Raw genomic sequence first — 16,195 nt, 5'->3', positions numbered from 1 at the left:
CAGATCTCCATCAGGACTGGCCAGTCAGGAAAGCAGAGACGCAGCAGAGACTGGCCAGTCAGAAAGCAGTCAGGAGCGCCTCCTCTGCCCACTGGCCCTTTGAGCAAAGGTGGCTGCAGCACGTTCCATGGGGCCCATTAGCATCTAATGCCTAGGTCACAGGTGGTGGCACAGCTGTGTGCCACTTGAGCACACAGCTATAGCGCGGGCCTCTGCCCAGAGCCGCCGCTCCAGCCTGCTGCTGACCACGTGACACTAATGTGTGACTCCTCACAAAGTACGCCTGGACGCCAGGGCTGGGAGCCACCTCCCCTGTAGCCGTGTGTCCATGCCTGCTCCCCCCAGGACCTGCCACTGTGTCCTGGTGGCCAGGGAAGCTTAGCCCTGGGCTGACTGCCCGGAGGTCCTGTTTCGGGGTCTGGAAAAGAAATGGGTGCTCAAGTCTGTCTCAGCTACATTGCTCAGTTCTTTCTGACCTCAGCCCCTTCAGGACCCAGGGCCGAGAAATCACCCCAACCCAAACTACCCATTTCCTCTACTCTTGGCCCCAGGGTCCTCAATGGCACAGCTCACCAGGGGACCATGCTTTGAAGGTACACATTCTAATACTATCTGCCCTGACTTCTGCTGGGGATTCTGGTCATTCCACAACTGGACTAAGACTCCCTCTAAACACACTGGCTCTCTGAGCCCCAGCTGTTACCCACTGTTTTGCTGAAAGTTTTCAGTTATCTGTTTGGCTGTGCTGGCTTAGTTGTGACACGGGGGATCTCTCCTTGAGTCATGTGGGATCTAGTTCCCTGACCAGAGATGGAATCCAAGCACCCTGCATTGGGAGCACAAAGTCTTATTCACTGGACCACCAGGGAAGTCCCTGTTTTGCTGAAATTTTTACTTTTGTTTTAGATTTGTTAAACCACTCATTACACACAAACAATTTTAATTTTTTATAGCTTATTAGACAATTTCAATATATAGTCATTAAAAGAAAAGAAACAATAGAGAAAATAACAGCGTATATATCACCAAATTGGGCCAACCCACATCCAGACTTGAACAGCGCTGAAAAGTCCCTCGTTAACAGCAATCTGGAGTACCAGCTGGGAAAGGGTCCCTGGTGGTGGTGTGTCCACCCCATGGGAGAGACTTCAAATTGCAGTTTCAGGGGTCCCACTTATAAACCCAGGCTGCAAACTGATATCACCATCAGTTTACAGGCAAAAATGCAGCTCTGGTTTTACAATGCTTTTCATTTCACTGTGTGAGTCATAGGATTTCGTTAGACCCTGGGGATTGGCCAGACCTCCAGGGGCTCAAGAATTCCAAGGCCCATTCCCTTTCTTATCTAACGTGCTGCCTGACTCGCTGTGCTTGAAAGCAGGCGTGGAATCCAGGCAGTGTCCAGGTAAGTCAGAGGCCTGCTCTCCTGCTTCTGAAGCCTGAGTAAGACTTTCTCCATTTTAATCTCCCTAACACCTGCCCCATTTTTACAGTGGTGTCCCCCTTTGCCCTTCTCCTTTGGCCAGTGTCTTCTAAGGAGGTCCGTCCACTCCATGTCTCTCCTAAGTCTACCACCTGCTTCCTGCAGCTGCTTCCCCAGCCTGGAACTGGGTCTGCCTGACTTTCCAGCCTGTGCTTCTCTTGATGCCATGGTCTCAAAATCAAGTCGGCATCAGACTGGTTGCCCATTGATGTGTGGAGTCCAAGCATCACCCCCCGAGGTTCTGACTCTGCCGAGCAGGGTGAACTGTGCCAGTCGGCCTGTTTCCTAGGTCCCCTCCCCCCACCCCCATCTGCTGGCAGTGGTTGAGGCAGGTGGGCCAAGCACCCTCTTGGAGGATACCACGCTTCTCCCTTCCTCCCCTCCACGAGCAGCAGCCACTCTGAGAGGACTTCCCGCACCCATCAGGCTCCGAACCTGGCCAGAGCCACCTTCCAACTTAGGTGCTCTCCGGCACTGGGAAGCCTGGGGCCTCCTTCCTGTGGAGGGGCCTGACTCATGGAGCTTTCCTGACTACTTTAGAAATGAAAGAATGAGAGATAAAAGAACAAGGTTAAAGTCTTAGAAGCTCTTCACCAAAAACCCTAATAAGGAGAGATACAGAAGTTGCCAGATTAAATAATAGTCATTTACTGAGGGACTGGCTGGCTCCAGGAGGAGTCTGTGACCTCAGATAAGTGAACACCCACCTGGGAACAATTTGTATCCATTTTTTCTAACTTAGCAGCTTGGCGTGCTAAGGATTTCCATCCTGCAAGAGGATTGGGGAGTAAGGAAATACCAAGTGCAGAAATGTACTTGGAATTGGTTGTCATATATATAAAATTCATGATTTCTGAGCAAGCAAGAGGATTGTGATCCCACAGCATCTTAAAGGGATTTAAGCCCAGGCTGGCCTGCTTGGGAGCCTGGGCTTTTGTTCTCAAACTGTCCTACTACCCACTTCTGCCCACTCGTCCACTCGTCCCTGCCTGGGAGCCTGGGCTTTTGTTCTCAAACTGTCCCACTACCCACTTCTGCCCACTCGTCCAGAACAGCTTTCTCTTGGCCTGAAGGACACTGTGGCTTCCTTGTTACGTCACTGGCTCAGTCACAATTGGGCTGAGAGCAGAGCGTGGCCCGGCCCGCCAGGTCCCCAGGGCAGCCCCGGCCGGCCCGGCCTAGCCACACACGCACCATGAAGTACCCTCTGGTGCCACTGGTGAACGAGCTGACATTTTCTTTCCTGGTGTTCTGGCTCTGTCTGCCCGTGGCCTTGCTGTTGTTCTTGCTGATCATCTGGCTACGCTTCTTACTCAGCCAAGGTGAGCTGCCCAGGCCGGGCCCTAGTCCTGGAGCTGGGCAGGGCATGGAACAGGGTGGGGTTCCTGAAACAACTGTCAAGAAAAGGGTTTCCTTCAGGTGTTTTAGGGATTTCCCTGGTGGTTCAGACGGTAAAGCGTCTGTCTACAATGCGGGAGACCCGGGTTTGCTCCCTGGGTTTGGAAGATCCCCTGGAGAAGGAAATGGCAATCCACTCCAAGACTATTGCCTGGAAAATCCCATGGACAGAGAAGCCTGGTAGGCTACAGTCCATGGGGTCGCAAAGAGTCAGACACGACTGAGTGACTTCACTTCACTTCTTCAGGTGTTTTAACTGCTGGCTCTGTGTTAACAGACGGTCGTCCGCAAGAGAAAGGACTGACTTGCTAGTTTAGAGTTTCTGAACCTGGAGTCCCAGAGTGAATCTTGAGTTTGGGAAACAACACGTATGTGTTGGGAAACAACACGTATGTGTGCATGTCCGTCCCTTCAGGGCCAGCACTAGCACAGAAGGTCTTTGGTCTGTATGAAATTATTGTGAGTGCGATTGCAAATTTGATTAAGGTATTCTAGATAGAAGATTGGAGAAGGAAATGGCAACCCACTCCAGTGTTCTTGCCTGGAGAGTCCCAGGGACGGTGGAGCCTGGTGGGCTGCCGTCTATGGGGTCGCACAGAGTCGGACACGACCGAAGCGACTTAGCAGCAGCAGCAGCAGATAGAAGATAAAACAATTTGCTTTTGCACTACAATATAAATATTTATGGTAAAATAAACCTGGAACAGAAATGGACTTGGTTGTTGTGTATACAAAATTCATGATTTCCGAGCAAGCGCTAGTTATGTGCCACTGGTAATAAGAGCTATTAATATCAAAATGTATATGTAAAGTATATTTTATTTTTATATTTATAAACATATAAACAGAATAACAGAACTATACTTTTTGTATGAAAAATGGTATCAAATGTAAAATGTGTCAGCATGATAGTGAACGCTTTTTGTTTTTGCAACCAATCAGTAATTTAGGAGGAATTGAATCTTTATAATACATAAGCAAGTACAAAAAGAAAACAAGGTGTCCCTTCAGGGCCACCACTAGCACACAAGTCTTTGGTTACAAACTGGCAAGAGGTGGCCCCCTCTGGGCTGATGAAGTAGTAAGTGCTGTCCTTCCTGTGGGTGCAGCCAGGGCACAAGGCTCCAGGAGTAGAGAGCCTGGGCTGGCTTTCAGCCCCTCTCAGCCCTCAGCCTGGTGCTTTTTCAATCAACAACCAGCTGGATGGGCACAGCGGTTGTTGCGCCCATCAAGCACAACAATGCCTAAGCGGGCACCTTAGGCATTTAGCAGGTACTCGGAGACCACTCACTGGAGTAGGAAATGGCACCCCACTCCAGTATTCTTGCTTGGAAAGTCCCATGCACAGAAGAGCCTGGAGGGCTACATACAGTCCATGGGGTCGCAGAGTTGGACCTGACGGCACGCGCATGCGCACATAGAGACCACTCACATGGTTTCCAGCTCACATCGCGCCGCAGGGAGGATGTGGGTTTCTGTGGGACCCAGAAGCCGGCTGACATGTGTCCTGAACTCAGCTAACCACCCAGAGGAGCAGGAGACAGGGCGAAGCTGGCCTGAGGGAGGCTGGGGGCGGTGGGCCAGCGGGCAGGGACGTCAGGAATGACACTCTGCACTGCGAGGGTCCCGCCCGCCCCCCGCAGCCACTCCCCTCACCCAGGGACCGCTTGACCCCCCCACCTCCTGCTCCGCTGCCCCATCACCTTTGACCAGTTGGGCAAGGAGGGCGCTGGGTGTGCTGCCAGCTCTGCTCAGATGGCGTTCAGACCGGCCGAGCAGCTCACCGCCAACTTGTCCCATGATCTCCAATGTGGGGGCGGGGAATTGTGCAGTTGGGAGTTCCTGGCGAGGGCTTCCAGAAAATGTCTTAAGTGTGTTCTCTTTCGATTCCCAGGCTGGACCGCAGGCTGAGGGCTGGTGTCATGGTGTCAGGTAGAAGGTGGAGCCCTTGTCTGGGTAGTGGCTATAGAAGCACATCTCTCTCGAGCCTAGGGGAGGTGGGCCCAGGTTTCAGCCTCTCCCCTACCCCCTCCCCGCCCCCAACCACCCGCTTTTTTTTTTGGCCATGCCACACAGCATGTAGGATCTTAGTTCACCGACTAGGGATCGAACCTGCACCGCCTGCGCTGGAAGTGCAGAGTGTTAACCAGTGGACCACCAGGGAAGTCCTCTCCCTTGCCCTTAATTATAACAATAGCTTTTATGAAAACTGTACTGGGGCCTGATGCTCAACACTCGATGTGTGTTATTTCATTTAATCCCCAGGATAACCCTGTGAAATAATCCTTACCGTACAATTGAGGAAAGTAAAGTTGGGAGAGAAGTAACCTGCCCAAGGCTACACACCTGTGAAACCCTTGAGAGTGCCCTCTGGTTCCCATGTGGGCTCTGCCGCCTACCAGCTGTGTGACTTGGGACAAGTCCTTTCTGAGCCTTAGTTTTCTCCCCTACAAAATGGAGATGATAATGATCCCTTCCCTTTGTGTGTGTGTGTTAGTTGCTCAGTCGTGTCCAACTCTTTGCAACCCCATGGACTGTAGCCTGTCAGGCTTCTCCATCCATAGGATTTTCCAGGCAAGATACTGGAGTGGGTCACCATTTCCTGCTCCAGGGGATCTTCCCAACCCAGGGATTGAACCCGGGTCTCCCACATTGCAGGCAGACTCTTCACCATCTGAGCCACCCCCATCTCCCTTACCTTTAGGCCTGTGGAAAGATGCATGTCAAGGGGAGGGTACACGGATACACAGGGCACCTAGCAGGTGCTCGAGGGCTGAGAAGTAATCCAGGCAGTGTCAAGGTTAGAGGACAAGCAGGCATGGCTTTGGGTGACTCTTCTGGAAGGTGGGACACCGTCCCTGAGGTCCAAGGCAATAACCTCCTCCAGCAATTCATTCTCCCCGGAGGCTCAGCTCTAAGCCATCCACAACCTGCTCCGTTTGACCCCTTCTCTGACGGGCATTCACCCACCGACATCTCACGTGGCAGTTTGAAAGACATCCTTTTGTTAATTTTGCCATGAAGAGAAACTGTCTTTAAAGCGAGGCAAGCAGCCCTCCTGAGGGCCCCTGTCTTCTTGGAATTCTCAGTATTACTGGGTCTGTTCTGTCCTTGTGCTGAGAATTGGCTCAAACCCAGGGTCTGGGTCTGCCAGGGTTTGCTGGGCTGGGACTCCAGGCACCCTGTCCAGGGGTTTCTAGTCTGCCCTGGATTTCTTTGTTGGAATCAGTCTGGTCTGGAATCCAGTATGAACAGCAGGCAAGAGGAGTTCTGATTCCCCTCTCCCTGCCCCTGCTTGGCCCAGCTTAGCGGGGCAGTTTCAGAGCCCAGAAGGCAGAGGGCTCAGCACCCATGCATCCCATGAGGGTGGAGGCGCTTTTCCAAGTGCAGTTGGGAGCAAGTGGATAGGAGGAGGGAGCTGCCTGGTGAGAGGAGAGCAGAGGCAAGAAAAAGAAAAGGTCATGGCAGCTGAGCCCTGAAGAGGAGGGAAGGAGAGTGATGCCAGTCCCTAGCCTGACATGGGGAAGCAGGATGTAGCCTCTGAACTCTGCCTTCGAACAAGGGCCCCGGATGGAACTGCACCAGACTGTGGAACCTGCCTTTGAGTCCCAAGCTACCACCACCTGGTGGGAGCCTGGTTTCACCTTTCCAAGCTTCCTTCCTTGCAAAAGATGAATAACACTGATAATTGCCTTCATGAAGTTGTTAAGAGGATCAAATGAGAAAGTGATGTAAAACACAGCACAAAGGAAAGAGGAACACGGAAACTTACATTACCATGTGTAGAAGAGATAGCCAATGGGAATTTGCCGTATGGCTCAGGAAACTCAAACAGGGGCTCTGTATCAACCTAGAGGGGTGGGGTGGGGAGGGAGATGGGAGGGAGGTTCAAAAGGGAGGGGATATATGTGTGCTGCTGCTGCTAAGTCGCTTCAGTCGTGTCCGACTCTGTGCGACCCCATAGACGGCAGCCCACCAGGCTCCCCCGTCCCTGGGATTCTCCAGGCAAGAACATTGGCGTGGGTTGCCATTTCCTTCTCCAATGCATGAAAGTGAAAATAAAAGTGAAGTCGCTCAGTCGTGTCCGACTCCTAGCAACCCCATGGACTGCAGCACACCATACTCCTCCATCCATGGGATTTTCCAGGCAAGAGTACTATCTATGGCTGATTCATGTTGCGCTTTGACAGAAAGCAACAAAATTCTGTAAAGCAATTATCTTTCAAAAAAAAAAAGCACAGAGGATGTGTTCAAAAAACAGTCACTGTCTCTTGGGAGGAAAAGTCACTTCATCACACTGATTTATTTTTTTTTTAATGATCTCAGTTCTTTTTTAAAAAGATTTATTTATTTATTTTTGGCTGTACGAGGTCTTTGTTGCTGTATGCGGGCTTTCTCTAGCTGCAGGGAGCGGGGGTTACTCTCTAGCTGCGGTGAGCAGGCTTCTCATTGCGGTGGGTTCTCTTGTGGTGCACAGGCTCAGTTGTCATGTGGCATGTGGGGTCTTCCCAAAGCAGAGGTTGAACCCGTGTCCCCTGCATTGGCAGGCAGACTCTCAACCACTAGGCCACCAGGGAAGTCCATCGCACTGATTTTAAATCACAGGAACTGCACTGAAAGCCTGTTTAACATGTCTTACTTCTCAGTGAACCCTCACCATACCAGGAGTTATTATGATGCCCATTTTACAAAGGAGGAGATCAAGGCTTGGCCTTTTCTTGATATGCATTTGAGGGGCTGTTTTCAGCCTCCTTTACTTCTCTGCAACCGGTGAATCACCTTGAGTATACCAAGAAAAATAATAATCTCTCCCATTTGCCTTCTTTTCTCAACTTGCTTTTCTGAGATAAGCCATGTTGGCAAGCTCATGTGCCCATTTAATAATACGTAATTATCCAAATAATACAAAACATAATAATACAAAATAATCCCATTTTTTAAAAAATGGGAGGTGTGTTCTTTGGATTTTTTTTAAAAAGGGATTCTTTTTTTTCTTAATATATATATTTTATTGAAGTATAATTGACTTACAATGTTTCAGGTACACAGCAAGGTGATTCAATTATACATACACACAAATAATATATATGAGTATATGTATAACTTGAATATGTATATGTATATTATTTTTCAGATTATTTTCTATTATAGGTTGTTACAAGATACCAACTGTAGCTCCCTGTGCTATACAGTAAACCTTTTTACCTGTTGCATATCTATTTCTTAAATTAGAAATCTAGCATTCTATTCATACTAAATCAAACAAGTGGAATCAAAATGTCATAATTTTTTTAGTTAGGCAAAAATTCATAAGTTTTCTAAAATTAAAGGGATTCTATCATATACTTCTCTGCAGTGCCATTGATTGGGTTGGCCGAAAAGTTCACTTGGGGAAGGATGTTGGCCGACCCAATAATACACCACGGACATCCTGCAGGCAGAAAGATACAGATCTGACATGTAACAGCCTCATGACATGCCACAGGATGGAGGGGTTCTGTGGTGTGAGTGTGCCACACTTCCTCACCCAGACCTCTCATCATGGACACACACGTGGTGTTCAGGGTATTTTAGTGTGTGTGTGCTTCACCAAAGAACAGTGCTGTGAGAAAAACCACTGGACACATATACTCAGATTTTTGTTAATGAATGAACCGGTGGACCAATGGATGAGCAGGTGGGTGGGCGGGCTTATGTCTCTTCAGTGTCCCCTCCTGGACCATGCTCAATGCACGTAGGTCATTTCTTCACCTCTAGGGTCCTTCCTCCACTTAAAAAGAAATATTTATGTATATATGTATGGCTGCACTGGGTCTTCGTTGCTGCTCAGGCGTTCTCTGGTTGAGGCAAGTGGGGGCTACACTTCATTGCAGTCCATGGGCTTCTCATCACAGCCCTCTAGGACTTGCAGGCTTTGGTAGTTACAGCGTGCCGGTTCAGTAGTTGCAGCTCCGAGGCTCTAGAACTCGGGCCCAAGAGTGATGGCACGTGGGCTTAGTGCCCCATGGCATGCAGGATCTTCCCAGATCACAGATCAAACCCGTGTCTGCTGCACTAGAAGGCAGGTTCTTATCCACTATCCCACCAGGGATGTCCCAGGCTCCTCCCTCTTCTAGAAGGTTGGTATTTTGCGGACCAGCCTTCTTTCTTGGTCTCTGGCCACCATTCAAGGCCTTGAAGTCTTCCTAGGAGGGCTGTCTCACGTGTCATGATTCTGCCTTGGCCCCCTGGCCTCAGATAAGGCTGCAAGGATGCCAGTATCCGGCAGGGGGCTCCTTCAGCATCAGGAATAGGAGATAAGAAGTGACCACCCAAGTGGCCTTGTCTTGTCCTTCCACAGATTCAGAGGAAAATGACTCAGATGTATGCCTCGATTGGGAGCCCTGGAGCAAAAACCCTGACGAGTTTTGCCAGGAGGAGATGCTCCACAGCCAAGAGGAGGAGAGGCCCTGCTGCTGAGCCTATTCTGCCTGGTGAGGCCCCTCTGAGGGTTGGAGAGCTGGAACCAGAAGCCTCAGCGCTTCTGAAGCCTCAGCCAAAGCCTAGGGCGGCTGCCATCCTAGAAGTCTGCACCCTCCACTGCGCTGGAAAGCTTGAGGTCTCTGCCATCAGAGAACCTTCTGCCTTGTTGTGTGGGAGACCTGGTTTTGCAGGTCGAAGAACCAATCACCCCTCCCATAAGGGTTTCTTTACAAAGGTCCCCCTGCCTTTTATCTCTGTGACCTCACCTGCCACCACTCTCCTTAGAGTCTTTGCACTGGCTCTTCCCTCTGCCTGGAACATTCTCCTCCAGACATCCCTCACCTCGGAGATCCTGCTCAAATGTCACTTTTTCAGTAGGGCCCCCCAGCCAACCTCCTTAATATTATTATCTGTCCCCCTCACTTACTTTGCTATAAAATTTCTTTTGCCATGGCACTTAACATCCCTGACATGCTCGATAACTGACATCTCTCTTCCTAAGCACCCACAGCAATGCCTGACACAATGGGGGCTCCGTAGATATTTGTAAAAGGAAGGCGAATGACATCATAACAGTAGTAATAGTAATAACGGGACTTCCCTGGTGGTCCAGTGGTTAAGACTTTGCTTTCCAGTGCAGCGGGTTTGGGTTCAATCCCTAGTCAGGGAACTAAGATCCCAGATGCCTCTGTGTCCAAAAATCCAAAACATTAAACAGAAGCAACATTGTAACAAATTTTAAAATGGTCCACATTAAAAAAAAAAACAACTTTAAAAAATATAGTAATGTAATAATAATGGCTGATAGTCACTGGGTTTTTAAGAAGTGCTAAGACCTTTGCTACGGAGAAGGCAATGGCACCCCACTCCAGTACTCTTGCCTGGGAAATCCCGTGGACGGAGGAGCCTGGTAGGCTGCAGTCCATGGGGTCGCTAAGAGTTGGACACGACTGAGCGACTTCCCTTTCACTTTCATGCATTGGAGAAGGAAATGGCAACCCACTCCAGTGTTCTTGCCTGGAGAATCCCAGGGACAGAGGAGCCTGGTGGGCTGCCATCTATGGGGTCGCACAGAGTCAGACATGACTGAAGCGACTTCGCAGCAGGACCCTTGCTAGGCACTCGCAAGCTCATTTACAGAGTCCTAAATGAGGGAATGCGGAGTGGCAGTGCAGTTAACTAATCTGCCCGAGGATCAGAGTTCTACCCTCGCTGAGCAGGGGACACCTAGGACATCCCAATGGGATTAAATGCCACTTCTGTGCCAGTGACTCCAAATCTCTCTCGCTCTAATCTCCCTCTGAGCTCTGTTATCTGTCCACTCGAAGCCTTCTCATGGCTAAAATGAGATTCTTCCCTCCCTTTGCTATCCCACGAAGCAAAGCACAGCATCCAGTCTTTTCCCTGCTGGTCCCCATACCCACAAAGAGCACTGCCATTGGTTGGTCTAGCTGCCTGAGCTGCAAGCCCAAGAGTCAGGCTTCATGCCTTTCTTTTCCTCCTACCCACGTCCAGTCCATCAGCAACATCCTAAATGCCATCTCTTACACGTCCTCTCCTCTCTGTCCCCAGGGCCACCCCCAGGTCAGCCCGTGTATCTCACATGGAGAAAAGAGGTGGTGGCAAGAAGCAGGGACCTTCACTCAACCTCAGAGATGCTGATTCTTAACCTTGTCAGGTCATGACCTTGACAGTTGAGGGCCCTTTTCCCAGAAAACCACACACCTGGATGCGCACTCAAAGTTTTGTGTCCAGGGCCAGCTTCACAGTGGTCACCTGTGTAGTCCCACAAGGGTGCCTGTTCAGGAGAGCCTCGTGCTTTGTTTAACCTTCTGCTGTCCTCATCTTGAAATTCTCAATTTATTTTGGCCACGCCATGTGGCTTGTGGGATCTTAGTTCCCCAACCAGGGATTCAACCCAAGTCCTAGGCAGTGCAATCATGAAATCCTAACCACTGGACCACCAGGGAAGTCCTTTGAAATTCTTAATTTTTGAACAAGGGGCCCCGCATGTTCATTTTTTTAATGGGTGCCACAAATCACGTAGCCTGACCTGTTTGTGTACAATTATTGTTGGAGTACAGTTGCTTTACACTGTTGTGTTAGTTTCAGCTGTACACCAAGTGCATCAGCTCTGTGTGTACACATATCCCCTCCCTCTTGAGGCTTCGCATCCCATCCCACCCCCCGGGTCATCACAGAACACCAAGCTGAGCTCCCTCTGTTAGACAGCAGCTTCCCACTAGCTAACCTATCTCACACATGGTAGTGTATGTTGTTGTACTATTAATGGGGAGAGAGAAGGAGATTTTTGGTCTCTACCCTAGAATCCTGTCCCATTCTTTTTTTTTTTCTTTTAATGTTTAATTGGAGGATAATTGTTTTATAATGCGGTGTTGGTTTCTGCCGTACAACAACGTGAATCAACCCTAAGTGTACGTATGTCCCCTCCCTCTTGAACCTCCTGCCCACCCACGTCCCATTCTCCCTTCCCACCCCTCACTTACTCTTTCATCTCCCTGTCACCCTAGATTCAGCGTTTCACTACTTCCGAGCCTGGTTTTCCTGGCGTCAGTGGGGCCGTGGCCATGGCCAACGGCGATGGGAGACTCTCCAGCGAGGGGAGAGGACTTTGGCGAGTGAGGTGCTCCCCTGTGAGCCCAGTTTGGCTCCTCCACTGATGGACACACGAACGCCTCCAGAGACCCGGCTCTTCTCTGTTACAGACGACCTCCCCAGCCCCCCAGGGAGGAGCCGGAGCTCCTCTTACACTGTGAAGACAGCATAAGCGGGCCCCCGGGGAGAAGCTGGCCAGCTGAGCTCAGAGGTCTGCAAGGGCAGGGCTGGGCCGGAGGGCGTGGATCTGTATTAAAGAAACAAAGAGGGTTCCTGTGCTCAGGAGACCCTGACAAACCTGCTGGGCCTGATCAAGTCCACTCATTTGACAAGCTGTGGGGCCGGGGGCAGCCCTGGCACCGGGGGTCGTCCTGGCACCGACTCGTGCCATCCTGACCTTTGGGGATCTGTTCCCATCTGTCCAAAGGGCTGGCAGATCATGCTCTGAACTTCTGTTCTCTCATTTCAAGCACAAATTCACTCATCTTTTTTTTTTTTTGGCCACGCCACCCACATGACCTGTGATCTTAGTCCTCCAACCAGGAATTGAATCTGGGCCCTTGGCAGTGAAAGCATTGAGTCCCAGCCACTGGACCACCCAGAAATTCCCTCAGTCTCACTCCTTGATTAGTCTTCAGGTTGATTTTAATAACAAATATTCATTTAATAACTATCACAAAAAGAAGAGCTCCCGGTTAGTGAATGCTTACTGCGTACCCGGTGCTTTCCCAGGCGTTGTTTTTATACACACGATGGTTTTTAACCCTCAGAAGCACGCAGTGAGGTAGGGTCTCTGGTTATCCCTGGTTGACAGATGGGGAAACCGAGGCATGGAGTTGTCAATCACCTTGCTCAGAGTCACACCAGTGGGGCTGGAAGGGAACCTCAGCCCTGACTCTAGTGCCAGCCCTGCTCCGCGGTGCCAGTTCTCCAGGATGGGGTGTTGGAAGAGAACATGGAGGAGACACAGAGCTCTGACCTTTCCAGAACCCCTCTGTCTCTGCACCCCCGCTGGCTACACGGAGGCAGCAGGGTTGATGGGCTGGAGATTAGGACAGACCCATGGGATCACCTGGGTGGTCATCTTTGTCCCCTTTTTCTCTCTCAACCCATATCCCACCAATCCCCACAAGGCTTCTAAACAAAGGAGAGAGAATAAGTCTGAGTTATTAGAGACGGAATTACTTTTTTTGGTTCATTAAATGGGCAACTTGATTTTTTGTTACCTTTTTATTTTATATTGGAGAACGTGCTTCTGCAGGCAGGCTTGACCGTGTTCCAAGGAAGGATCAGAGCAAGGCTCCAACCCCCCGGGGAACTCCCAGAACCTCTCTGGAAAGCCCTGCAGAGAAGCCTGTCAAAGGAGCAGCCACCGTCAGCTGTGGCAAGTTGTTGTCCCTCAGGGGCAGGACCCCAGGATAATCCTCTCTTAGTTTTTTTTAGAAAGGAATTAGAGCTAGAGGATTTTAAAATGTGAGACCGCCCCATGTTCAAATAATGGCAAGCTACACTGAACGTGCTAACATTCCCGGGTTCAAATGATGACAAATAGTAAATGTGCTCTAACATCCGCTAGGGGGAGCCACTCTGTTACTTCAAATGGAGCTTGGAGGATCCTGATCTGGTTGGGAGCATTTGTCTTCTCTGGGGTCAACGGGCAGCACTGAAATTTCCCCTAGTCACCTGAAAAATGCAGCCGGCCGCTCCCTCCCAGAAGTGCTATGTGAGAATTTCGATGCAGCCCATCTGTTCCCTCCCGACTCTTGAAAGCTTCTGTACAGTTCTCTGAGCCTTCGTGGCATAATGATGCCTCCAGCAGAGTGCCCCAGCCCTGGCTGCACAGGGGAATCAAGTGGGCAGCTCCCAATTATGCGGATGCCCACGTCCCATCTCCATTGGTTTTGGTGCCATTGGTCTGGAGTTTTGCCCCGGCGTCAGGACTTTGAAGGATTTCCTGTGTGATTCCAGTGCACAGTCAGGGTTTAGAACCACTGGTCTTTGGGTCTGGTCTCCACACCTAGAATGCAGTTCCTTGGCCCAGCAGGTCTCCTATTTCTCTGGCTCTCACCCACCTTGACCCAGGTGAAGGGATTGCCCACAGCTGTGCTTTTCTGTATCTCCTGGCCCAGCCTCAGCTCGGATTCAGGAAACCTATATTAATTCTATTTCAAGATGTTTTCATCTGTGTTGTCTATACTTGAAAAATTCACAACCCAGAGATCAACTCTACCAGACTTACTATGTGGAAGAAAGTTGGTGAACATCACTGGACAATTCAAAGAATGAGCACCCTGCATGAAATGAACCCGTCTGGTCTTAAGGGTACCTTGAAGCCATGTAGGAAGACTGTGATGAGGCTGTGGTCCAGGGCAGAGAGTAGGGGTTCTTGGACCAGGATGGTGGGAATTGGGGGGATGCAAGAGATGTATGAAGGATTGAATTATCTAGAGGTTTAGGGAGCTCAGCCTGGCACTCTGTGATGACCTAGAGGGGTAGGATAAGAGGTGGGTGGGAGGCTCAAGAAGGAGGGGATATATATATATATATATATATATATATATATATATATATATATAGTTATGACTGATTCATATTGTTGTACGGCAGAAACCAGCACAGCATTTTAAACCAAATATCTTCCAATTAAAAAAAATTTTTTTTTAATGAAACAAAATTGTCTAGTGGCTAGTCGGATGTGAGGGCTTCCCTGGTGGCTCAGTAGTAAAGAAGCCACCTGCCAAATGCAGGAGATGCAGATTCGATCTCTAGGTTGGGAAGATCCCCTGGAGAAGGAAATGGCAACCCACACCAGTATTCTTGCCTGGGAAATCCCATGGAAAGAGGAGCCTAGTGGGCTCCTGTCCATGGGGTGGCAAAGGGTCAGACACGATTTAGCAACTAAGCAACAACAACGAATTGGATGTGAGGAGTAACAAGAAATCATTTCAGGCCCTCAGTGCACTTGAAGCGACCATCTGGTGAGACCAGGAATTCAGAAAGGAGAGCAGGGTTTATGGAGGGGAAAGAATGGGCTCAGATCACTTCCTTCACTGTGGCGTCCACAAACCATAGCGCACAGCAGTTGAGAGCACTGTGTCTGGGGCTTGCAACCTGGATTTGAACCCTGGGTCTGCAGCTTGCCAGCTGGATGTGTGTAGGTGGGCCGTCTACTCCTGGGTCTGTCTGCCCATCTGTAAACTGGGGACAGTAGCACTCACCCTTGACTATTTAAATGATGCCTGCACGTGTCTGGTGCTGGGCATGTAGTAGTAACAATTCGATAAACGTTGGAAACAAAATGACAACTGGAGATTGTTATTCATACTGTCCACTGAGGATCTGTGCACTTTTCTGCATATACTGCACATCAATAAAACACTGAAAACAAACACAAAATCACCTGTTGGTGATGCTCGGAACAAATTCTGTGGATGTGCTGAGCACTCTTGTTTTCTGGTGGAATGAGGGATTTGTTGCTGCACTGCTTCACATGACTTTAGGACAGCGATGCCATTGGAACTGTTAGGGTTTTATTTGACTTCTTTTCTGCACCTTGTCTGACCTCCTCAGAAAGTACACCCAAAGAAACGACTGCTCTTCCCTCATTGCTTAGCTGTCAAAACGGGGTCACAGTCCTGAATATTCATTGGAAGGACTGATGCTGAAGCTGAAACTCCAATACTTTGGCCACCTGATGCGAAGAGCTGACTCATTGGAAAAGACCCTGATGCTGGGAAAGATTGAGGGCAGAAGGAGAAGGGGACGACAGAGGATGAGATGGTTGGATGGCATCACCAACTCAATGGGCATGAGTTTGAGTAAACTCTGGGAGTTGGTGATGGACAGGGAGGCCTGGCGAGCTGCAGTCCATTGGGTCGCAAAGAGTCGGGCACGATTGAGCGACCGAACTGAACTGAACTGAACTGAACACGGGTGTGACTTGGTTCTGGGGCTTTTTAGTCTCCTCCACCTAAGTGGCCTTCCTCCTCCAGGGCCCTGGGAATCCTCCAGTCTTCACTAAGGGGCTGTTCTGTGAAGTGAGAGAACCCGCACACCTTTAAGCATTTCCATCCATTTGCCTTTCTGGCCTGAGGACAGTAGGAAGGGACCCTGAGGCGAAAACTTGGGACCTAGGGTGGACTTCTGCTTCAGCCTGGAAAAATCACTTGCTGGGGCAATGAGCCTTAGCTAGGAAATAACTTCCTGGGGCTTTGGGTCTGAGCTCCAAGCCCATTT

General features: G+C 49.9%; 1 protein-coding gene across 1 annotated transcript; it reads left to right on the top strand.

Moving 5' to 3' along the window:
- The first annotated feature begins 2,589 nt into the window (after positions 1 to 2,589).
- Positions 2,590 to 12,265, top strand: ADIG (adipogenin). Its single transcript, XM_027558153.1, has 3 exons — positions 2,590 to 2,805; positions 9,222 to 9,354; positions 11,875 to 12,265. The coding sequence occupies exons 1-2, from the start codon at positions 2,679 to 2,681 to the stop codon at positions 9,338 to 9,340; spliced, it is 246 nt and encodes an 81-aa protein (XP_027413954.1). The 5' UTR covers positions 2,590 to 2,678; the 3' UTR covers positions 9,341 to 9,354; positions 11,875 to 12,265.
- The last annotated feature ends 3,930 nt before the right edge of the window (positions 12,266 to 16,195 follow it).

The sequence above is a fragment of the Bos indicus x Bos taurus genome, chromosome 13 (assembly GCF_003369695.1).
Source record: "Bos indicus x Bos taurus breed Angus x Brahman F1 hybrid chromosome 13, Bos_hybrid_MaternalHap_v2.0, whole genome shotgun sequence".
NCBI lineage: Eukaryota > Metazoa > Chordata > Mammalia > Artiodactyla > Bovidae > Bos > Bos indicus x Bos taurus.
The sequence above is the reverse complement of the archived record's forward strand: the minus strand, read 5'-3'. Positions and strand labels throughout refer to the sequence as shown.

Excerpts from the sequence above, each read along its gene's own strand:
- ADIG (XM_027558153.1), top strand. The coding sequence starts at position 2,679 with ATGAAGTACCCTCTGGTGCCACTGGTGAACGAGCTGACATTTTCTTTC. Across the intron at positions 2,806-9,221 it reads ACGCTTCTTACTCAGCCAAG|ATTCAGAGGAAAATGACTCA; the intron begins GTGAGCTGCCCA and ends GTCCTTCCACAG.